Genomic DNA, 22,865 nt, shown 5'->3' with positions numbered 1-22,865 from the left:
CCCAAAGGCCACCCCCCCCTCCCCAAGGATCCCTTTTCATCATTCTGGGATACCAGATGCGGCATTCCAGGCAGAGACGGTGCGACAAAGGCATTTCCCACTCAGCACCTGCCCCATCCAGCACCACCCTCAGGACCCCACAGGGCATGGGGAGGCAGTCAGCCCCCCCCATTAACAGCCCCCCACACACACACCATCAACCCCCCACCATTAACAGTTGCCACAAGCCATCAGCCACCCGCCCACAAGCACCCACCTGCCTTCCAGCTCCCCCCCCCCACACCAACGCTCTGCACGCCTGAGCTGGGACAAGGCAGGGACATGGCTCAGGGGAGGAGGCGGCCTGCTGGCCACCCAAGCCAGCCAGCCCTGCAGGCTTCTCCAGAGCTGCCCTCCCAGAGCTCCCAGGGGAAGAGCAGCAGTCTCCGGCCTCAGCAGGACGGACCCCGAGGCCACGCCCATCCTCCTAGGCTGTGGCTCCACTCACACACGAGCACGCTGGGGAAAACTTCCATCCAGCAAGACCCAGGGAAGCGCTTGCTTTCCACGCAGCCCAGCACTAGGCCTGTGGGGGGAGCAGAACACCAGGAGCTGGGCGGGGAGAGGCAGAGACCCTCCTCCTGGGAAGTCAGCCTTGCTAAAGAGGTCCTGATAAATAACTGCACTTTCATTCAGAAAGGTTTCCTCTGTGTCTGTTCAGCTTTGTGGTAGTTTTTGTATTTGCGGCTACGCTTCCCTACTGTATCCATTTTCACGGCAAGTCCTAACTGCTGATCATATTGTTAATCGTATTGTATTTTTGCTCAGAGAATGTCCTCACTGTATTGTATTTACTTGCAGAGCGTAGCCTGCCTTGGATCTCAGCGAGAAAGGCGGACCATAAATACACACACACACACCACCAGCACAAGGGAGGGGCAGGGAGCTGGATCCCAGGCTCAAAGGGTATGATGCCCCCCACCTTGCGCTCTCACCCAGAGGGCCTCCCCCCCGCCCCCCCCCCCCCGGCCAGGTCACTCTCCCTGCAGGAACAGAGACGGGCGTGGAAGAGGCGAGGAACTTGGGCCTCATCACTTTAATCGCTCTTCCTATAAAACCCCACCCTTTGAGCCCCCCTCCCCCGGGGTTTGCTGGAGCTGCCCCCGCCCATCAGGTGCTGTTCGCTTGCTCTTGCTCAAAGAGCGCCATGGCGAGGTGTGAGCGCGAGGCCAGCCCCTCCAGGTTGCTGAGGACACAGTGGTGATACAGCTCCTCACTCAGCCGTGGGTCGCAGCTCCGGAGCGCGTGCTTCTGCACCAGCCCTGGCTCGACGGCCCGGAAGAGGTGCAGCTCAGAATAGCGCAGGAAGACCTCCGAGACCTCCATGCCTTCCAACGCCTCGTCCCTGTCCAGGATGTCCGCAGCCAGGTTTGTGCGTGCAGCCAGGTAGTCTGAGTTGTAGAAGCAGGCCTCGGCAAAGACGTGCCGGTCAAAGTGCCCATCCCTCAAGAAGTCTGTGCTGGAGGACGAGGAAGAGGCCTGCTCACCTCGGTAGGCCAGCACGGGGCTGAACTCTTGGAAGTGTACGGGGAAGAAGACCTGCCAGTTGCTGATGGCGTTCATGCGGCAGTGGTTCAGGACCTCCCCCGTGACTTCTGTCCAGACGCTGACCAGGAAGAAGAGGGTGTCGACAGGGTGCTTCTTGGAGACCACGTCCATCAGCTTCACCTGGGAAGGGACCTCTGTCTTGACGCTGACCCAGGGGATCTTGACGTTCGCATAACGCTTCTCCAGCTCGGCCACCATGGCCTTGACTTCAGCAAAAACGTCCACCTGACTGACTCGCTGGGCGTCGTACGGGTCGTAGACGAAGAGCAGCATGAGCCAGGCATTGTCGTGCGCGTCCAGGGAATTCATCGCGAATGTATCAAGGAAATTTCCCACAAAGTCCCGATCCTGCACGGTGAGGGGCAGCACCAGCTGCACCCGTGTGGCCTCCGTCACATAGGGCATGGGGATGATCTCCACCTTGCTAAGAGGGCGCACCAGGCTCACCCGCTTGGCCAGGAGGCGGCTGTGGCCCTTCTGGGTGACGGCTTCCAGCAAGAGATCCAGCTGGTACTCCATGCCCCGAGTGGGGTCAAAGCGGCGGTACCCGTTCAGCAGCTGCCGCTTGTGGAAGCGCAGCTGTGGCTGGTAGCGGCGGTTCAGCTGCTCCAGGGCTGCTTGCACAATGTCACCCACGTCAGCCTTACTGGCACCCACCAGCTCGCACTTCGGGGCCCCGCTGGGGCAGGAGAACAAGTGCTGCTCGGTGAAGTATTCCCAGCCAATCACCTCAAAGCGGGACTTGGGCACAAAGGGGGCACCGATGCCAATGGGCCATGCCAGTCCTGCCTCCCCTGCTGGCATTAAAGAAGTCAGGTTTCGGATCTGCACCTGCCGGGAAAGAGCAGACGCGTTAATTCACCTCCCCTATGGGAACCATCAGCTCTCCCCTCCTCTGGCTTGAGCCGCAAGTGCCCACCTCGGTCGCTCACCAACACTGGGGAGATTCATCTGGCTCTCTCCAAGCCCCCTGGCCAACCTTTTGGAAAGCCAAATACAGGAAGAATGGCCACGCTGGGGGCTAAAGCAAACAGGAGTGTGGTGGCATCTTAAAGATTAATACATTTGCAGCCGCATAAACCATTTGTTGTTTGTTGACTAACGGCCACTTCATCAGATGTGTGAAGTGAAACCTCAGTCACCTGAAACATATCCAAAGCTGGGGCGGCAGCAGGAGAGCTGGAAAAGCAGGTTTTTAAAAAGCCACAAATACAAGACGAAGGAGTGGAAGGGCTGCTCATTAAATTTGCTGATGATACCAAATTGGGAGGAGTAGCAAACACCCAAGATGACAGAATTAAAATTCAGCAAGACCTGAATACTCTGGAGAAGTGGGCAGCTGTGAACAGGAAGTGATTCAACAAAGACAAGTGCACAGTATTACATCTGGGCCACAAAAATGGGAAGCACAAATACTGGATGGGGAATACACTTCTGGGCAGTAGTATATGTGAAAGGGATCTTGGGGTAAGAGTGGACTGTAAACTAAATATGAGCAGTCAGTGTGATGGGGCGGCAAAAAAGGCTAATTCAATCCTGGGTTGTATCAAAGGGGCCATTGCGTCGAAATCGCAGGAGGTCATGGCCCCTCTCTATACTGCCTTGGTCAGGCCACGCCTGGAGTATTGTGTGCAGTTCTGGAGGCCTCACTTCAAAAAGGATGTGGAGAAGATCGAGAGGGTGCAGAGGAGAGCGACAAGAATGATCAGGGGTCTGGAGACTGAGCCCTACGAGGAAAGGCTGAGGGCCTTGGGAATGTTTAGTTTGGAGAAGAGAAGGTTGAGGGGGGGACATGATTGCTCTCTTTAAATATTTGAAAGGCTGTCATTTGGAGAAGAGCAAGGAGCTGTTCCAGTTGGCAGCAGAGGGTAGGACCTGAAGCAATTAAATTACATGCACAAAGGTACCGGCTGGATATTAGGAAAAACTTTTTCACGGTCAGAGTAGTTCAAATGTGGAATCAGCTGCCTAGGGAGGTGGTGAGCTCCCCCTCACTGGCAGTTTTCAAAAAGAGGCTGGATGAATCTTTGTCAGGGATGCTTTAGGCTGATCCTGCACTGGGCAGGGGGTTGGACTAGATGGTCTGTATGGCCCCTTCCAACTCTATGATTCTATGATTTGATTTGAGATATTTCAAAACTCGACTTCTTTCACTCTCCAGTGTTTTTAAACTTCCTCCCCCAAACCCCCGGTCCAGCGTGTATTGCTGCCCACTAAGGTTTCACATCCTTTCTCTGATGAAGCGGCATCTAGTCCACAAAGGCTTCTGCATCGACACAAGCCACACCAGGTTTTCAGGAGCCACGAGGCTCTTCCCTCTTTACTACAGCAGGCTTGCATAGCACATCCTCAAAGTGATTTGTGGCTGGGAGAAAAGGTTTTCACTTGACACTGGAATAAACAAACTTCTGACCGCTCTTCCGTCAGAGGGCTGACTACCTGTTGAAACGGACTATCAGAAAAAACACAAGCATCTCAGCACAGCATTGTGGTTTAGTGGCTAGTGCCCTGAAGCAGCCAAAGAAACTTGGTTTCCATCTGCCTGTTGCAGAGAAACGCTTTCCCTATGAGTGGAATAAATTCTGTAACACTTGCTCCCTTTGAAGCACTGCCTGCACTGACAGGGTGGTACACACAGGCCAGTGTCCCATCCCCACCCCGGTCAGCACCTCCATACAATGGCCCAGACTCCTCTCTCTCCACAGAACTTGACCCCCAGGGCTTTGCACCAATCCCTGCATAAAGGAGAAGTGGGACGGGCCTCTAAGGTCAAGGCCAAACTCCAAGCATTTGCTTCTTTCCCCAAGAATAAGCTGAGCCTGGGCAGCAGAATGGAAGCGGCGCCTCACCCAAGCCCGCCCATGCATCCGGCCCCCTCCCTGTTTCCTCCCGATCCCCTACCTGCAGCTGCTCAATCTCCAGGTAAGTCTTCTCCAACTGGATCCTGCTGAACCTCCTATGTAGGCGATACATGAGGGAAGCCTCAGAGACGGGGTGCACCGCCAGGGCCCCCCACAAGCCTTGCCCCTCCTCCTCCTCTGGGTCTGCATTCTTGGCTAGTTCATAGGACAGGTAAAGCTGGCCCTGGGCGGAGGGAGGGAGGAGAGACAGAATTTGTGGTCATCCACCCTAGTGGGAGACACTGCTTAACTAACATATGATTGACAGCTATCCTCTACTCCCCCCCCCCAACATACTCAAGGCAAAGCATACAAGTTGTTTGATACTCTTGCCTCGGGCACAGAAGAAATGAGAGGCCTCAACCAACCAGCATGTTGTGAGGCCAAGTGGGGATTCGAACCCAAGCTCTCCTCTCCAGGGCTCTGCCTCCTGCATCCCACTGGGTCCTATGCTTGGCAATTTGTGTGTGCATGCGCCGGGGGAGGGGGGGGATCCCAACCCCACCCAGGCTGCAGAATTGCCTGAACTTGCCTTTGAGGCCAATTCCGTGCCTTCCTGCCCCCGAGCCCCTCCGTTGCGCCCCCATGCTTGGGGTCAGGGTGGGGGCCCACCAGCCTTTCAAGACTTCGGTCTATGAGAACTTTCTGTTTTATTGAAACTTAATGAGCAAAAAACTCCCTCATTGCAATGATTAACATATTTAAGCATGTTATACCACGTGCTAGGCATCAATCTACGTTTTCGCTGAGATATTAGTGTTTACAGCATTTGACTATGTTAATGATGCACGTTTGTATATTTTTCTACTTAAAAGTTTGTTAAAATTTTAAAAAGACATGCTTTGGAGCCGAGATGCCCCCCCCCCCAAATCCTGTCTCTTAACCCACGATCGCTAAGCTTGCCCGGTCGTTTTTGGCGAGGAACCGTGTCAAAGGCCTCCTGGAAGTCCAAGTATCTACCATCACGTCTGCCAGATCACTCTTATCCACATCTGGTAACTTGCTTAATGGACTACAAGAGGCTGGGGAGGCAGGACTTCGGTTTGCAGAGGCCATGCTGATTTCCTTGCAGCAGGCTCTGTTCCTCGGTACGCTTAATAATTCCCTCTTTAATAACAGTTTCTAATGTTCAGTGAACTGGCTTGTAATTTCCTGGATCCCATCAGGAATCCTTTTTAAAAACCCACGTGATGCTTGCTGTTTCTCATACTCCAAGTACGGGGTGCTGGTTTTGGTAACAAGCTACACGTCCTTGTTGTGCGGCTTCTCCCCATCCAGGGCCGCAGGGTGGCCTCAGAGTGGGAGAGGAAGAGGGCCGAGCCCCCCCCATTCCTTCTCCACTCCCCCAGATTCACACCTCTTGCCCCCCTCTCCACCTCTGAGCAGAGTCCTGTTCTTCCACTTGGCCATTCCCAAAAGCCTCTTTCATTTCCCCTCCTGAACCAGACCCCTCCTGCCCTGCTGTCTTTCCCCCAGGACCCTTCCCCCCATTGGACAATTGCCCCTCTGCCAGAAGGCCTCCCCAGGGCATGGCCACTCCCAGGCGTCAGGTATCAGACCTCGCCTCGGCAGGGTTCTGGCTCTTCCCAGGCCCACCCACAGGCTAGGGGCGTTTGCTGAGCTTGCCCCTGGCCGGGCTCAGGTTTCTCTTCCTGTCTATTGTAGGACCTGCCTTTGGCCTGGCTGTCTAGCTTCTCTCATAGCCAATCCTGCCCTCCCGAGGTCTTGGCTTCTGGGGCATGCACAGGAAGGCACTGCCTGCAACCCTGGCCTCTTCTGCCTGGCCAGGGCCTCTGTTGAGTGGGCTACAAGATTCTGCAGTAAAGGTAAGACCCATGGGTTCCCTGGGACAGATGGCAGTGCCTGTCCCAGCAGCAGCTGGGGCACTGGCTTGGTTGCAATTGTTAGGCAATTTTTAATCTTTCATCCATTATGAGTGCTGTTGAAGCAGGCCTACACACATTCGGGGAAGCGTCCTCCTGAGCTAAGCAGTCTCAAAGTTAGAAAGTCAGGGTAACTTTACAAGAATGTCAACATCTCTTATTTTCCTTTCCACTAATCAAAATATAGCCTTAGAAAAGCAGTCTGTAAAAACCAAACTGTCAGAGAAGGCACCAAACTTTCTGACACGCTGTAAGTGGAAAGCTATAGGTGGCCTCCCTCTGGATTTTGGATCTGTCACCAGGAACTCTTGCTGAATTCTGCTATTTGCTTAAAAGTAACATCTGGAATAAGCTTAGGGATTTTTAGCGTATGCTAGCCTAGTTAAAAAGTCTGTTAATTTGCTTCTCCTGCTGCACCCTTCTATGCTCTTTGGTGTTTTGCACTTCTGGCGTGGAGCTGAGTGTGGGCTCAATCTGAATCCAGTTGCTTGACCAATTTGCTACACGCTACCCTGTTAATAATTTGTATCTGAACTCAACCTGCTGAATGCCTACCTTGTAGAGCTGACTTCAGTTAACTTAGTGCCCTGGGGCCGGAGGCTTGCCTCTTGGTCTCTCTGGGATAGTCAGAGGGGCTGGTGGCCGCTGCTCCCGGGGTCTTTGCACCACCGAGAACTAGGGCTGTCCTTTGGGGGGATCCTGGCAGGAGCAGCCCACCCTTCTCTTACAACTTGTTAGCAAGATTAACAACTTCACATTTGAGTTTTTTTAAAGAAACACTGGGCACGCGTCATCTTTTGATTAGACTTCTTATTTGTTTTTAGTTTGTCGAGAAGTTTCAGGACTTCATCTTTTTTCATTTTAATTTTACTCATTTCTTCAAACTCCCTTCTCCAAAATGACAGCTCAGGGGAGTGAAAGTCCATCCTGGTTCTCCCCCATCATCCCAGGACCCAACCACTTCCCTTAGCCAGTATCCTGCTCTTCACATATTTCAAGAAATGCTTATTGTTTATCTTAATATTCTGGCTATCTGCTTCTCAAATTCTCTTTCTGATTGCCCTGTTTATCAACTTACATTTGTTTTGCTCCTTTTCTGTTCATCTTGTTCAGAGAAACCCTCCACTTTTTAGAAGAAACTTTTTTTTTGCCCTTTAGGGCAACCTTGACTTGGGTTGCTAACCACACACACACAACCTTTTAGGAGACTTGGTTGTATCACTCCAGACTGGAAAGAGGCATTCTTTGGGGCCTGAATCAGTATTGTTTTAAATAGCTTCCGAGCATCCTAGAGAAATTTGATTCTCCCTTTTAAATTCCTTCTGAACAGTTCCCTCATTTTTGTAAAATTGTCTCCTTTGAAATCAAACTCTACTATTTTGGGGCAAGTTTACATTGGCATGAATGCTGAAATTACCAGCGTTGTAGTCAGGGCTGGCAACTGTTGCAGCAACTTCTACATCTTTCAGCAGGCCCTGAGCCCTGTGCGGAACCAAGTCCAAGATCGCTCCCTGTCTGGCTAGCTCTGTAACCAATTGGTCCAACGTAAATTGGTCAATTATGGTACCTAGAAAACTTTTTTTATGGCATGACGTGAGCACGTTCGCCCAGATAGTTGAAGTCATCCAGCACTTCAGCACTCTGTGCTGTTGTCCCCTCTCGTTTCCTCCTCCTCCTCCCCCCTCTTGGTATCTGCCTGATGGTTTTCTGTGTGGCTACCCTGATTTGACAGAGACAAATGCCTCTTTCCCTGTAGCTTTTCCCTACCCCGAGCGGATCTGGTGATTGGCTCGCATCTGCTGTCACGCTTGAAAGAGCCACAGGACTCTAGGTTACTTTCACTGCAACAGGCCACACGTGGCGCCCCCCCACCCCAAGACTGTACACGTGCTACCTTCATACAGTCCTTTCTGAATTTTTTTTTCTGTACATAAAACTCTCATTGCTTCATGGTACTGAGAAATGCTTTTCTGTCTACTCTATGCCGAAACAACCCTCTTGCACTTAGCAGTTGCTGTAACAGTTTCTTGAAATTGATCAGTATGTTAGAAAGACATTCCTGGAGAAACAGAAGAGGTCTGGCCATACCTGCGGCCCATCGTTTGTAAGAATCCTTCCTACTCCTACAAAACAGAGTCATCTCAACCCCATTCTGGAGCCTCAGACCTTTGACCATGGCAGGTACCTGATGTTCTGACACGCAGCTGACGCCCAGGAAGTCCACAATGCATCGCCCCAGCCATTCATCTGGACGCACGCTGAGGATTTCGTTCCGACAGCTGTCCAGGTAGGGGTGCAGCTTCAGCAGCAGACTGCGAGAAAGAAGATAGCCAAAGCCCCCATGGCAATACCGGGCCTGCTCATCCCCTCCGATGAACTCCTCTGCCCGACCCAGGTAGACGTCCTGGTTGATGCTGAGGTGGCTAACCAGGGCCTTCACCTGCTCAGCACGGGCATAGGTATCGTCTTGCATGACGAAGAACCAGTCGTAGTCGGCCCCCAAGTGCTGGTGGATGTAGCGCACTGTCTCGTACATCAGCCAGACGGGGCGCTCGTCGCCATGGGACACCAGGGTCATGCCATGCGGTGCCTTGGCGCCGCGCAGGCCTGTGAAGTACAGCAGGTGAGAGAAGTGATGGGCCACAGTCTTGTTGACAGCCACAGCCAAAGTATTCAGGGTAGCCTTAGAGCTCAGCACCGCCACGAAGAGACGTTCCCGGAAACCCAGCTCCGTCTGCACATACCGCGTCCTGCAGGGGAAAGGAGTGCACCCGGTCACCCGGCCCCTGGCAAAACAGCACGTGCCCTAGGGTACATATAACCTGGGCTTTCCGCACCGAGGCCTTGGATCGATCCGGCGCGGACAGCAACCGCAACCCTCGCAGCTACAAGGGCCGCTCCAGAGCCCCCCCAGGGGAGCGCTCCGGGCCCTCCGAGGCCCAGCCCAGCCCCCGCCGGCCTACCTGAGCACCTTCCGGGCGGGCTTGCTGGGGTCGCGGGCGTAGGGCACGATGCGCGGGCGGAACTCCTCCTGGGCGGGGTCCGGGCCCGGCCGCCCCCCGGCGCCGCCTGCCTCCGGGCCTGGGCCTGCGGGGGCGGCGGGGCCCGGGCAGGCGGCGGCGGCGGGGTCCGGGTCGGGCTGGCCCCAGGAGGCGCGCAGGAGGCCGAGGCTGCAGCCCAGCGACAGGCCCAGCAGCAGCGGCAGCGCCGGCCGCAGCCAGGCCAGGAGGGTCGCCGCCCGCATGCCCCGCCCCCCGCGACGCACCACGGGCGGGGGGGGGAGAGGAGGGGGCGCCGCCTGGGGGGGAGGGGGCGGCGGCCGCACAGCCCCCCCTCCCTCCCTCCCGGCCCCGAGGCCCGCCGCGCCCCGGTGCCCCGTCCAGGCGCCGGAGCGGAGGGGGGCGGCGTCGGCGTCCCGGGAGCCGGAGGGCCCGGCCCGGGCTGGCCGGGCGAGAGGGCGCCGCGCAGAGGCCGGAGAGCCCGGCGGGAGAGAGAGAGAGGCGCGTCGGCGGCGCCTCAGTAAAGCCGCGGGGCCGGGCGCCACTTCCGGGCGGGCGGGCGGGCGCGGGGCACGCCGGGCCTTGTAGTGCCGCCGGGCCCGCGGCCTCGTTCTCCCGGCAGCGCTCGGGGCCCGGCGTGCGGTGACGTTGCAGGCGGCGATTGGCGCCGGCGCCGGGGGGCGGGGCGTGCGCACGCGGCAGCAGCTGTTCTGTGGCGACAGGCGAGGACGGGCGCCGGGCCGAGAGCGAGAGCCGAGCCCAGCCGCCGCAGCCCAGCCCGGAAAGGCCGCCGAGGGCCCGCCGTGCCCCGCTCTCGCCTGCCTGCCCGCCGGGCGGTCCTGGGAGCGGCGCCCGCCTGGCCTGGCCTGGCCTGGCCTGACCTGACCTGACCTGGCCGGGCCGCCTTCCGGCCGGGCTGATCGGGCGCGATGCCGTCGGACCTGGCCAAGAAGAAGGCGGCCAAGAAGAAGGAGGCTGCCAAGGCGCGGCAGCGGCCCAAGCGCGGCCCCGAGGAGAACGGCGAGGCCGAGCCCAGGCCCGAGCAGGCCGACGACGGCGCCGGGGAGCCCGGTGAGGGGGGCCGGGCGCTGGGCGCTGGGCGCGGGGCTGGGGGGTCCCCCGACGGCCCGGCCCGGCCCTGACCGCTCTTCTCCCCTTCCCCCTCCTGGGTGCCGGCAGAGCTGGACGCGGCCACGCGGGCGCTGGAGGAGTTCGAGCTGAAGAAGGCGGCGGCGCGGGCCGTGACGGGGGCGCTGGCCTCGCACCCCAACAGCACCGACGTGCACGTCATCAACCTCTCGCTCACCTTCCACGGGCAGGAGCTGCTCAGCGACACGCGCCTCGAGCTCAACTCCGGCCGCCGCTACGGCCTCATCGGCCTCAACGGCACCGGTCAGCCCGGCACGGGGCTCGCCTGCCCGCGGGCGGGGGGGGGGGGGCGGAACCGGGAGGGGAGGGCCGGGCCGGGCCTGCAGCGCCCAGCCCAGCCCAGCGCGCCGCACATGGGAGCGCGGCCGCGGCGCTGGCAGGGCGGAGCTGCCGGGACTCCCCCCTTCGGGGCTTGTGCGCCTCGTGTCCCTGGGGCCGGTCCGCCGAAGGGGGGGAGCCCTGGCCGGAGGGTGCCCGGGAGAGGGGAAGCAGCCTGGCCGGTGCCTGGGTCGAGGTGCGGCACAGGGCTGCCCCCTGGCGTGGCTCTGCAGGCCTCCCGCCACCATGGCCCCAGGAGCCCTCCAGGGTGTAGTAGTTCTGCAGGCGGCAGGCTGCTCTTGCTCTGGCTGGAGGGGGACTGGCCGGTGGCCCGGCCCTGCCCTGCCCTGCCCACTTGGGGCTGCTTGCTGTTTCCCAGCTGCCCTTCAAGCATGGTGGCCACAGGCGGCACCACTTCTCGAGGCCGCACTGGTGGGTTCCTGCCGTACTGAGGGTAGGAAGACTGTTTGGATAGAACTGACGGGCGGCAGGGCGGATCTCTCTCTCTCTGACCTCTCTAGGAAAGTCCATGTTGCTGTCAGCAATCGGGAAACGGGAAGTGCCCATTCCTGAGCACATAGACATTTACCATCTGACACGCGAGATGCCCCCGAGCGAGAAGACGCCCCTGCAGTGTGTGATGGAGGTGGACACAGAAAGGGCCATGTTGGAGCGGGAGGCGGAGCGGCTTGCGCATGAGGATGGTAATGGGCTGGCTCTGCAGGGTGGAGAGGGGGTCCTCTAGAGGGTTTTGTTTGCCTGAACCATGACGTGGGGGTCTGCAGAGGCGAGAACACCCCAGGGCTTCTGTGGCCTGCAGGCACTGATTGTTTTTTTTCTTTCCTTGCTTTGCTAAGCTGAGTGCGAGAAACTGATGGAACTGTATGAGCGCCTGGAAGAGCTGGATGCAGACAAGGCCGAGATGCGTGCCTCCCGGATCCTCCATGGGTTGGGCTTCACCCCTCTCATGCAAAGGAAGAAGCTGAAGGACTTCAGTGGGGGCTGGCGCATGCGGGTGGCTCTGGCCAGGTAGGCAGCTGGTGGGCTGGCTGCTCCCCCTTGCTTGAAAGAGCCAATCTCTCACCCAGCTGCTTTCCCCTTTCCTCTGTAGGGCTTTGTTCATCCGGCCCTTCATGCTGCTATTAGATGAGCCCACGAACCACCTGGACCTGGATGCGTGCGTGTGGCTGGAGGAGGAGCTGAAGACGTGAGCGCTCCTGCAGCTGTTCCCCATTTCCCTTGGGGCTGGCTCTAGGGCACAACTCCTACTCCAGCCCCCCCCCCCCTCTCGTTTTCTGGGTGTGCCTCTTCATTTTTTAGTTTGGAGTGCGAGTTTGGTGTAGTGGTTAAGGGCACGGGATTCTAACCTGGAGAACCAGGTTTGATTCCCTGCTTCTTCACTTGAAGCCAGCTGGGTGACCTTGGGCTAGTCACAGCTTCTCAGAGTTCTCCCAGCCCCACCCACCTCACAGGGTGTTCGTTGTTGCAGGGCTAATAATAACACACTTTGTAAACTGCTCTGAGTGGGCATTAAGTTGTCTTGAAGGGCAGAATATAAATTGAACGTTATTATATTGTTTTTTGCTTCGCAGGTTCAAGCGTATCCTCGTGTTGATCTCACATTCTCAAGACTTCCTGAATGGGGTTTGCACCAACATCATTCACATGCACAATCGCAAGCTCAAGTACTACACGGTGAGCAAGTGGGCTGGAGAAGGGACTTTCACTGCGAGCCTTTGGCACCTCGTGGGTCAGCAATCTCGCAGGGCCATTCTGCTGGTCTGGAGGCATGAGGCCTGGCTGGGAGCTGCCTCCCATGTCCCACTACGTGCTAGAACAGCTTCAGGGCCTGGGACGGTGGGAATATATTTTCTTTTTTTCTTCAGGGCAACTACGACCAGTATGTCAAGACTCGTTTGGAGCTGGAAGAGAACCAGATGAAAAGGTTCCACTGGGAGCAGGATCAGATTGCCCATATGAAGGTATCACCCACCTGTCCTCCCTCCCCTGCTGTGGCCTGCAGAGAGCAGAACTCATTGACCCTTCGTGGGGGGGGGGCGGGGGGGGTGTCCTGCTTTCTCCTTGCCCGTGGGCAGTGGTGGCACGGTCTTGACGGTCATGCTGACCAAGTAGTCTTTCCCTTGTTGCAGAACTACATAGCACGCTTTGGCCACGGCAGTGCCAAGTTAGCCCGCCAGGCCCAGAGCAAAGAGAAGACGCTCCAGAAGATGATGGCCTCTGGACTGACGGAGCGGGTGGTCAGTGACAAGGTAGGGCTGGCTGAGGTCTCCCTGGCTGGGGCCTGAAAGGGCAAATACTCCCCCCGGGGGGGAGGGGGGTCTGGAAAACTAAATGGTGCCTTCTGGATTGATGGAAGCTGGCCCACTCGCCACCCAGCAGGGCAGGCTTTGCCCCTCGGTCTGACAGCTGGTGCTTGCTCTGCCGTGTGGCAAAACTTGGAAGTCTAAGGGGCCTTCCGTCTTTTCTCTCGGCAGACGCTTTCGTTCTACTTCCCCTCCTGTGGGAAGATTCCTCCACCCGTCATCATGGTACAGAATGTCAGCTTCCAGTACAGCAAGACTGGGGTGAGTGGAGGGCTTGGGAGTTTCCGGAGGGCGTATCTCAGGGGGAGGCCCAATCTAGCCCGTATCTCTGTGGTTTCAGCCCTGGATTTATAACAACCTGGAATTTGGAATTGATCTGGACACACGGGTGGCGCTTGTGGGACCGAATGGGGCCGGGAAGTCAACACTGCTCAAACTCCTCACAGGCGAGGTAAGTGCCCCTTTCCGCCCTTTGAGTTCCTGGCTGGCAGGAGAGGGAACGGGGCACGAGTTGCCCCTGGCCCAAGGATGGGGGCTCACTGGTGTTCCTCTTCCCTACCAGCTCCTGCCCACCGACGGGATGATCCGCAAACACTCGCATGTCAAGATTGGCAGATACCATCAGGTGTTGTTGGGAGGCTTGCTAGGCAGGGGAGGGAATTGTGCTGGTTTTTATCCAGGGGTGGTGGGGTTAGGGTGTGTGATATCCCCTTCCCACCCCCGGTTGTGCTTCCCCAGCAGCATGGTGGGATGTTGCTTCGGGAGGCTCCACACCCGGCGGCTCACAGGGCCTGGTGCTCAGCTCCTCTCCTCCCTTCCTTGCCTCAGCACTTGCAAGAGCAGCTGGACCTGGACCTTTCCCCCCTCGAGTACATGATGAAGTGCTACCCAGAGATCAAAGAGAAGGAGGAGATGCGCAAGATCATTGGCCGCTACGGACTGACAGGGAAACAGCAGGTGAGTCGGCGGGGGGAGTCCCAGCCTCTTTCAGTCTTCAGGGGCAGCAGTCGCGGATGGCTTCCTGGTGGCTCCCAAAAAGGCAGTGGTGGGGCAGGGGGCAGCTATGAGGAAACGGAGGCAGGGCCCTGTGTTTTCCTGCTTAAATACCTCCACGTTTTCCGGGTGAAATTGCCACGCCCTTGATGGCATCAGGCCATCTTTTCCATCTTCCAAGAGTTGTTATCGAAAGCTGTTTTGGGAGCTGGAAGTGCTTGTTGGGAATAGCTCAGCATTGGGATTGGAAAAAACGCCCCACACCCCACCCCGGTCAGGTCTGATCCTGTGCACAGAAGTCGGTTCATCACTAGAGCCGCTTGAGGCTGTTTAGCCAGACGTCGTCATCCTCTCCGTTCGTTCTCTCTTTCCCGGCTGCCTTCATCCACGAAAGGAGTCGCATTCTGTCGTGCCGTCTGTTCCAGATTAGCCGTGCAGGAAGCTTCAGTGTGCCGCCCCTCTCGGCGGGGTGGGGGGGCTGTTTGTGTATCTGAATAAGGAAAAGTCAGCCAGGGGGGCGGGGGCGGGGGGGCTACATCAGTTCTTCCCACATCATAGGGTTGGCAGGGACCTCCAGGGTCAACTAGTCCAGTCCACTGCACTATGCAGGAAATTCCCAACTCTCTCCCCTCTGCACACCTCCCCAGTGACCAGGTTACCGGTGGCCAGGGCAGAGGCAAAGTCTAGTCCTGCTGCAGCCGAGATTGAGACTTGCAAATGGTTCTTCTGTGTAGGTAGTTTGCTGTATGTTTTAGTTCACTGTTTAGGCTCGGCAATTTATGGTTCGGCCAAGGTCATCTTTGCTGCTTTCCTGGGGGAGGGGCACAGTGCAGAGCCCGGCCGGTGGCCTGGTGTAGTTCTGTGACTCACCCTGGGGAGGCTTTGTGGGGAGAGAAGCAGGAGGTCATGCAGGAGGTCATGCAGGATGCCGCTCAGCCCTGGAGCATGTCCTCTCACTGGTATGAGAGTGCTGGTTGCTGGCTGCCTGGCTGCCTGGGCACAGAAGGCCGGCTGCTTAGCTGCAAGCCTTTTTCCCAGCAAGGTGGAGGGTGGAGAGTGCCGAGAGGGATTGCCCCTGGCCCAAGTGTGTGTTGTGCAAGATGTGCCCCTGGCCCAAGTGTGCTTGTGTAAGATGGGCTTCCTGCCCAAACCTCTCTGAGCGAAGGAGAGCTTCTTGAGATGTCTGGCTGGGAGCAGCAGCCTACCCATCCCTGTCCTTTAGAGTGCAAGGCCAGCCATGAACTCCTTGGCTGCAGGGCTTTGGTTCAGCCCACAGCAGATGGCCTAGGTGGGCAGCAGCCTGTTTTAGCGCTGGATGTGTGTTTTTACCTGGCAGGTGAGCCCAATCCGGAACCTGTCAGATGGGCAGAAATGCCGCGTGTGCTTTGCGTGGCTGGCCTGGCAGAACCCTCACATGCTCTTCCTCGATGAACCAACGAACCATTTGGACATTGAGACCATCGACGCTTTGGCTGACGCCATCAATGACTTTGAGGGGGGCATGATGCTCGTCAGCCACGACTTCCGGCTCATTCAGCAGGTCAGTAGCTGGAGGGAAGCATTCAGAGATGTTGCACGGGGCATGTTGGTGAACTGACTGACCGCCATTTCTGTGCAGCCTTTCTGCCCAAGTAGGGTCTAAAAATGTTCACATTAAAGCACTGACGTTAAAACGCCATTTAAAATATAGTTGCATATAAAATATTTAAACAGTTCAATAAAACACATAAATGTGCATAACGACACAACCTGGAAGGAAACAAAAGGTTGGTGGAAGACCACGATAGAGGGGGATGGGCGCGTGTCCCTGTGGGTTGGGGGGAGCTGCAGAGTTTCAGTGCTGTGACCAAGAAGGCCCCTCCTTCCTCGTCCTGTCCCTCATCAAGGCTGAGAAGGTGGAAGCACCTGAGGCAGGGCCTCCCAAGAGGCGTGGGTGGGTTCATATGGGAGTGGGCAGCCCTTCAGGCAAGCTGGGCCTAGGTCATACATGACTTTAAAGGTCAATACCAGCACCTTGAATTAGGCTCAGAAATAAACTAGGAGCCCATGGAGACAGAACAAGACTGAAGTAATCTGGTCCCCAAAACCGACCCTAGTCAGCATTCTGGCTGCAGCATTCTGTACCATCTGCAGTTTCCGGACTGTCAGGGCAGCCTCACGTATAGTGCTTTGTAGCAACCAAACAGAGGTTACCTGGGCATACACCTCACAGAGGCAAGGTCTCTCCTGCCAGAAAGGACAGCAGCTGGTGAAGGCCCCCTTCTGGCCACCACTGCCACCACTTTATCCAGCAGAAGGCCCTGGGCCAAGCCATGCACCTGCCCTTTTGTGGGGAGCTCAACCCCGTCCAGAGCAGGAGGTCTCCTGATTCCTGGCTCAGGCCTCCTCCCCAGCCGAAGCAACTGCGGCTGTGTTTTCTGGCAGGAGAGACCTTGCCACTGTGAGGTGGGGACCCAGTTGCAGCTTGGGATCTTCTCCCTGTCCCAGATCTGCCTCCAGGCACCCGGTTACAGTTTCCACAGCCTCTCTGGAAGTGGGGGGAGAGCCCAGTGCCACTTGCGTACCGGTGGCAACTCAGTCCGATCCTCTGGATGGCCTCTCCTTTGCCCAGGTGTTGAAAAACTTGGGGGATGATATGGAACCGTGCTGAAGGTCCAGAAGGTCTGGAGGAGTTAATGGTGCTGCCTTCCCTGTCTCCATCCCCCGGTGCAGTCATCCCGAAGGGCAACCAAGGCTGTTTCGGGCCCATAACCAGGCCTGAAGCCAAGCTGGAAGGGCTCCAAACAATCTGCGTTCTGGAGTCCCTGAAGCTGGGCAGCCCAGAATGGCAGTGACGCAACTCTCCTGGGTCCAGAGGAGGTTCCTTGAGGTGTGGGTGCTCCACTGCGCCCTCCATGCCCCCTGGGCAGAGCTAAGGGCCAGCCTGTGGGCTGAAGTGAGTGCCGCCCTCTGGAGGCGAGACCTCAGAGGAGTGGTTTTGTGCTGGGGCCGCAGTGTGGCCAGGCCAAGCAACAGCAGGACGGGGTACTGCCCCCTCAGGCCTCCGTTGGAGTCTTGCTCAGGCCCTAAATTGTGCCCAGAAACCGATGGACAGCCGGTGTAGTAGACCTTTCCGCCTGGTCATCCGCCTTGCTCTAGTGTCGGGACGATCTGCACTGGCTGCCCGTCTGTTTCTAAGCACAATTTAGCGGGCGGCTTGCTCCCGGCAAGGCCCGAAACAGCATGTCGCTGGCCCCCCCCCCCCCCCCGCTTTCCGCATTGCGTCTGGCCCTCCTGCTGAGCACCTTTGCTGAAGTCCTGCTCTCTGTGCCCCGCTGAGAAGTGACCAGGGATGGGGCTTGCTTTCGTGCTGGCGCTTCAGCGTTGGAATACCTCCCCCCCCCCCCTTGGAGGCTTGCCTGGTATCTCCCTTGCTCTCCTCTAGGCCCCGGGCCGAGACCCGGCATTTCGCTGCAGGATCCCGTCTTTCTTAGCTGTTCACGGTCTGCTCTGAGATTGTTTTAGCGATATCATTTTACATGGTTCTGTTTTACCGGCGTCCGTGTCTTGGCTAGCTTTTAGGGGTTTTTTTTTAATTGGATGGCTTTACTATGGTTGTTTTTTTGTTTTGAGCTTGTGCCTTCTTTTGTTTTATCACTGTAGGCCAGCCGGAGCAGGTCTGACCCATTAATTTCATAAACGAAGCAATAAATAGGGAGCAAGTCTGATGCTGTGCAGGCCTTTCCACCCTATGAGTTCCCTAAAGACTAGTGAAGTTGGCACGGTCTGTGGGTGATGCCCGCAAACCCTGGATGCTGAAAGCAGCAAAGGCCGCCCCCCCCCAAGCCAGGTGCAGCAGCAACACCCTCTCCTGCCAGTTGACTCCCCTAGACTTAGAAGGGCGTGGCGCTGCGGGGTGGGGTGGGCGGGCTTGTGAGCCACAGAGGCAGGGAAAGATGCACGGGGGGGGGCTTCTGGGGTGTGATGGCATTTTGGAAGTGCCCGCTGGGCCGATTCTGTGAGAAGAGGCCAGTGCTGGGTCACTGTGCTTAGGAAGAGGGCCAGAGGGGCCAGGTCGAGGATCGCAAGGCCCGTCACAGACGCTTCAGGAGTGGCGTGCAGAGCCAAAGCCCAGTCCCTGAAGGGAAGGATCAAGAGTCTGGGTCTCTTAAGGGGGCTGGAGACCCAAGGAGGATGGGCTGCAGCCTGTACAGGGAGCTTTCTCCCATTCACCACCCCGGAGCCTCGGGGCCAGGCAGCGTTGGCCTCGCAGTAGGTCAGGACAGGAGAGAGCGAGAACGCTTCTTCATCCCTGGCTTCGTGGGGTTCTTCTCGGCCACCAGGTATCAAACAGCCACTAGCCTCAGGTGTTTTTTTTTTAAAGGTAGCTCTGTCAGCAGTTCTGATTGGGCAGAAAGGTCAGCTGTAAATGCAAATAATGGTCGCTGAGCTCTGACAACTAGAAGAGATCTCCACCTTCAGGGTAGTATATCTCTGAATACCGGTGGTCATCGCCTGAATGATTTTCTTGACTTTCTCCACTTGACGGCTAAGGAGAATTCGTGGATTAAAGAGCACACAGGTTGCATCTAGTGTCCCTGCCCTGTGTAACAGTCACATGTGCGTTGCAAGTCCTTCCTGGCTTGACACAGACCTGTCACAGTGCCTGGTTTCACTCTCCCCCTCCGTGCTGCTTTCCCAACCGGCCGCGATCTCAGGGATGTGATGTTTGGCCCATTAGAGGAACCCGTGTGTATACACGAGCGTTGTCCAGCAGGCCAAGTATCTTCCTCCCCCAGGCCATTTCGGATCAGAAAAACTGAGGGGGAGGCCGAGCCTCCCCCCACACGCACACACGGGCGCGCCATAGTCACAGTTTCAACCAGGCATTCCTGTGCCAGAACTGAGGAGAACCTGGACCCAACTGGTGTGCTGCTCCGTAGACTGGCCCGCAGATGCAGCTGGGTGGCCCCTCCCAAGTGCGATATGCAAATTCTGTGCTCTTGTTCAGGTTGCCCAAGAGATCTGGGTGTGTGAGAAGCAGACGATCACCAAGTGGCCGGGCGACATCCTCTCTTACAAGGAACATCTGAAGTCGAAACTGGTGGGGGAGGAGCCACAGCTAACCAAGAAGACCCACAATGTGTGAGCGCAGCAGGGCTGGCCGGGCCTGGCACTGGGGACTATGGCGCAAGCCCTTCCCGGCCTAGCTGACCAAACCTGCCACCGAGGCACGAATAGACTGTGGCCCCCTTGTTCTCTTGGGGCCTCGTCGCCGTCGCTTCTTCCATCGCTCCTTGTGGAGCCCTCGGGTCATCTGCCCCCTGCCCAGCCGTCTGCACCCAAGGCTCCGTGGACTCTGTCCCCACCTGCCGTGCGGCTAGACGCCCGTCCTCCAGGCCTGAGCCTGCCTGCCCTCTTCTCTGTGTGCGAAACAGCCTGCCCGTGCTGGCTGCCACCTAGGCACAGACAGCCTGACTTCTGCTTCGGTCTCTGTACCTCACTTCACTCCCCTTGGGCCTCTGTTTGTTTTTAACAGTTATTTATCAGTATACTTGCCAGACCTGCCTGAGACATTATAAGTCAATAAAAATGTTGGGGCGGGGAGAGATCCACTTGTCCTGCCTGCTTCTTCTGGTGATGGGGGAGGGGGCTGCGTCGACCACAGAGTCTTTCTCATCCCCGTAGCTGCTCAATACCCACCTTTCCAGTCTGTCCAGCTATTGTGTGGCAGAAGTGATGGGTGAACAAACAGGGAGAAAGGTCGTAAACATCGGAACCGTTTCTATCAGTGGAGCATTTCTGAATCAAGTTGGGTTTTGTCTAAAGCCTGTTCCTTGCAGAGGCCGCCTCCAAGTCCACAGCAGAGCCTCTGGTCCCTGTGCAGATGGGGCGGCGCCAGGGCAGTTTGTGGGAAGAGAAATCAACCTCTGAAGCCTCTCCAGGTGACAGTCTCAGGCCAAAGGCTGCCCATGGGACCCGAGTGGCTGGGGATGGAAGCAGGGCCGTGCCCCCACGATGCACTCCCGAGCCTGCAAATGGTGCCAGGTGAGCTATGAGATCACCTTGGAAACAAAACAAACTCTGTTCTTGAGGCAGGTGCCAGATTCTCTGCCAGGCCCCAGGCTCAATGGCAGCCCCGTATGTGTGGCGAGCCCAGGCTGGGGCTTCCTTGTGGCCCATGGAGTGGGACAGTGGCTCCCCTGCGGCCGGCTGGCTGCAGTTCCTGCCCACACTCATGTTGTGCCTGATGGGCAGCCAGCCTGCCTGGAGGTGCCCCTGCAGGGCCCCCCAGCATCCCTGTCCAATGGAAACTGCTTGGGATTGACTGGAAGGGCAGGTGTGCCCGTCGATTATTTTACAGCTTTCCTTCTTTTCCAAAAGCAGTTTTTCAAGGGGGAGGCTGGTGCTGAGATAAAGGGGCCTTCCAGCCCTTTCCTACCTTGCTGCTTGTCTGCTGAAAAATACCCACCTTCAGTTGTGCTTGCCCCTTGTGGGGAAACTGTGTGGTCCCAGTAGGAGAAAAGGTCAAAGGACCAGCTATTCCGTCCACCCTCTGGTGTCCCTCCTCCCTCACAAGTAGAACAGTTCTGAGCAGAATGCTGAGCCCGCCTCGCCCACAGAAGTCTCTCTGGGCCAGTCAGGCCTTGGCAAGGGCACTTTCGGGGGGGGGGAGGGTGGCCCAAAAGCCAAGGATGGTGTGCGTGGGCACTCCGGCGAGTTTGCCGAGTGCTCCTGCTGAGTGGCCCCAGCCATGGACAACGGCTGCGTCTTGAGGAGCAGCGGTGCTGCCTGGAAATGGCTCATCCAGGCTCAGAGGGAGGCGCCGTGGTCTCTGCCACACTTGGAGAAGTGCCGTGCTGGACTAGAGGCTCTTTTGCTCTAATCCAACAAAGCTGTTCCGGGGTGCAAACCTGGAAATGTGTAATAGGTCACCGTGCATGTGTGCTCTCCTCTACCTGCTCTTTATTTATTTATTTATTTATTTATTTATTTATTTATTTATTTATATAATTTATAGTCCGCCTTTCTCACTGAGACTCAAGGCAGATTACACAGTATGAGATTAGTACAATCAGCATCAAGTACATTTCAATACAATACCATAAGGTAAACAGATACAAAAGATACAGCATTAGCAAACATCCAAGACAGAGTAGAAAAAACACTGGAGCAAAACAATTCTAGGACTAACATTAGACAACATGGGGCGCTGGTTGTACATAGGAGTACATATTTAAAGCAGGAGATAATATATAAGGCAAAAGTGATTATGATCCCCAACTCGTTGGTGAAGCATCTGAGACCCCATCCCTACAATACAGCCCTCCCATTTGAGTAAAAAGCCTTTTTGAATAGTTCGGTTTTGCATCGTTTACGGAAAGCCAGGAGAGTGGGGGCCCTTCTGACTTCCTTAGGCAGGTCATTCCACAGGATAGGGGCCACCACAGAGCAAGCCCTTGTATGGGCTGCTGCTGACTTCACCCGTGTGCAGCCTGGCACCTGCAGAAGCCCCTGTTCAGATGAGATTTGGTTTACTGCAAGCAGACACCAAATGTGGCTCCTGCCCGTCTCTTTAAAAAGCGGCTGATGGGGCGGACACAAAATCCCTCCTTCCCCCTGCTGTGTGTGCAAAAAATCTCCCATCCCCTTCTCTGTGCAGTGGGCCTTTTGTGCAAAGGCAGTGGCAGCCTCTTTCAGCACAGGGTTTTCAGAGGGAGTCCCTTTGCTCACCCACATTCTTTGGTGAGGAACTCTGCCGCTCCAAGCAGAAAGCGCAGATGCCGCTAGACTTGGAAGCTCACAGGTTCACGGAACCCTTGGCCAGGAGTGGGCTGCTTTGCTGCCTCTTAGTTCAGGCTCACCCAGTCCGAAGGTGTAGGTCGCCCCGTCTGCCGCTGGACCACACACTGCAGGGGAGGAGGGCTGCTTGCACCAATCTCTGAAACAAGCCCAGAGCCCCTAGGCTGGGTGTATTTCTCTTGGGGGCAGAGCCCCACTTCTCACGAGCCACATTTACTGAGAGCAGAGGCGGATCTCTACTGTGAAACGAATGGAGCTTAAGCTTCCGGGCCCCCGAAGCAACTTTTTTTTTTAATGAGTGAATTTTTCAACAAAAATTCATGGGAGTTTGTAAAAGTGTTTGTTATTAAAATAAGGCTATTTTAGCGATAGAGCCATACGCCAATGGGCTGAAGTCCTTAATACTGACCTCAGAATGGAGCCCGGTCAGTGTTGCAGCTTCCCCTACAGCGGGGCTGGTTGTTCCCAGCGGCCCAGCAGGTCAGCCTGGCCCAGGAAGAAGCAGCAGCAGCAGCAGCGCCAGAAGGGGGTGGGGAGAGGCCTGCCCAGGTCTTGTTGCTTCAAGGCCTGCTTTGGATTATTGCAGGTAAATGTTGGCACCCTGTGCAATTATGAGAGATCTTTTAAAACAACGGCGAAGTGGGATCCAGGATCCAGGTGAGGAGAACGGCAGCCTCCCGGGTACAGCCTGGGAATCTCACCTGCTGCTCAAGTATTGTGAGCATTAACCGGGACTTACAGTATCTGTATTACTTATGTGTTTAGACGCTTTGTACTGTGCATCTTTGTGGATGCTGAAGATATTTGTAGCCAATAATATCCTAAAGCACCTTGCTATGAAGTAATAGTAACTGGACTGGAATGAACGAGGATTCCTATGAAAACTCCCATGCTTTTGTTTATATAAAGAGTTTATTTTAACATTAAAGG

The 22,865-nt window shown here is 56.5% G+C and overlaps 2 protein-coding genes across 2 annotated transcripts; one reads left to right on the top strand and one right to left on the bottom strand.

The window, feature by feature from the left end:
* Positions 1–1,066: 1,066 nt before the first annotated feature.
* On the bottom strand, positions 1,067–9,894 carry CHPF2 (chondroitin polymerizing factor 2). Its single transcript, XM_054991929.1, has 4 exons — positions 9,334–9,894; positions 8,556–9,120; positions 4,489–4,671; positions 1,067–2,418 (listed from the first exon to the last, which is right to left on the bottom strand). The coding sequence occupies exons 1-4, from the start codon at positions 9,612–9,614 to the stop codon at positions 1,150–1,152; spliced, it is 2,298 nt and encodes a 765-aa protein (XP_054847904.1). The 5' UTR covers positions 9,615–9,894; the 3' UTR covers positions 1,067–1,149.
* Positions 9,895–10,069: 175 nt separating this feature from the next.
* ABCF2 (ATP binding cassette subfamily F member 2) lies at positions 10,070–19,743 on the top strand. Its single transcript, XM_054991930.1, has 14 exons — positions 10,070–10,440; positions 10,549–10,761; positions 11,358–11,540; positions 11,694–11,865; positions 11,948–12,043; positions 12,429–12,531; positions 12,723–12,818; positions 12,987–13,106; positions 13,332–13,421; positions 13,501–13,611; positions 13,723–13,785; positions 13,989–14,117; positions 15,490–15,693; positions 19,144–19,743. The coding sequence occupies exons 1-14, from the start codon at positions 10,299–10,301 to the stop codon at positions 19,279–19,281; spliced, it is 1,860 nt and encodes a 619-aa protein (XP_054847905.1). The 5' UTR covers positions 10,070–10,298; the 3' UTR covers positions 19,282–19,743.
* Positions 19,744–22,865: the final 3,122 nt, after the last annotated feature.

The sequence above is a fragment of the Eublepharis macularius genome, chromosome 11 (assembly GCF_028583425.1).
Source record: "Eublepharis macularius isolate TG4126 chromosome 11, MPM_Emac_v1.0, whole genome shotgun sequence".
NCBI lineage: Eukaryota > Metazoa > Chordata > Lepidosauria > Squamata > Eublepharidae > Eublepharis > Eublepharis macularius.
The sequence above is the reverse complement of the archived record's forward strand: the minus strand, read 5'-3'. Positions and strand labels throughout refer to the sequence as shown.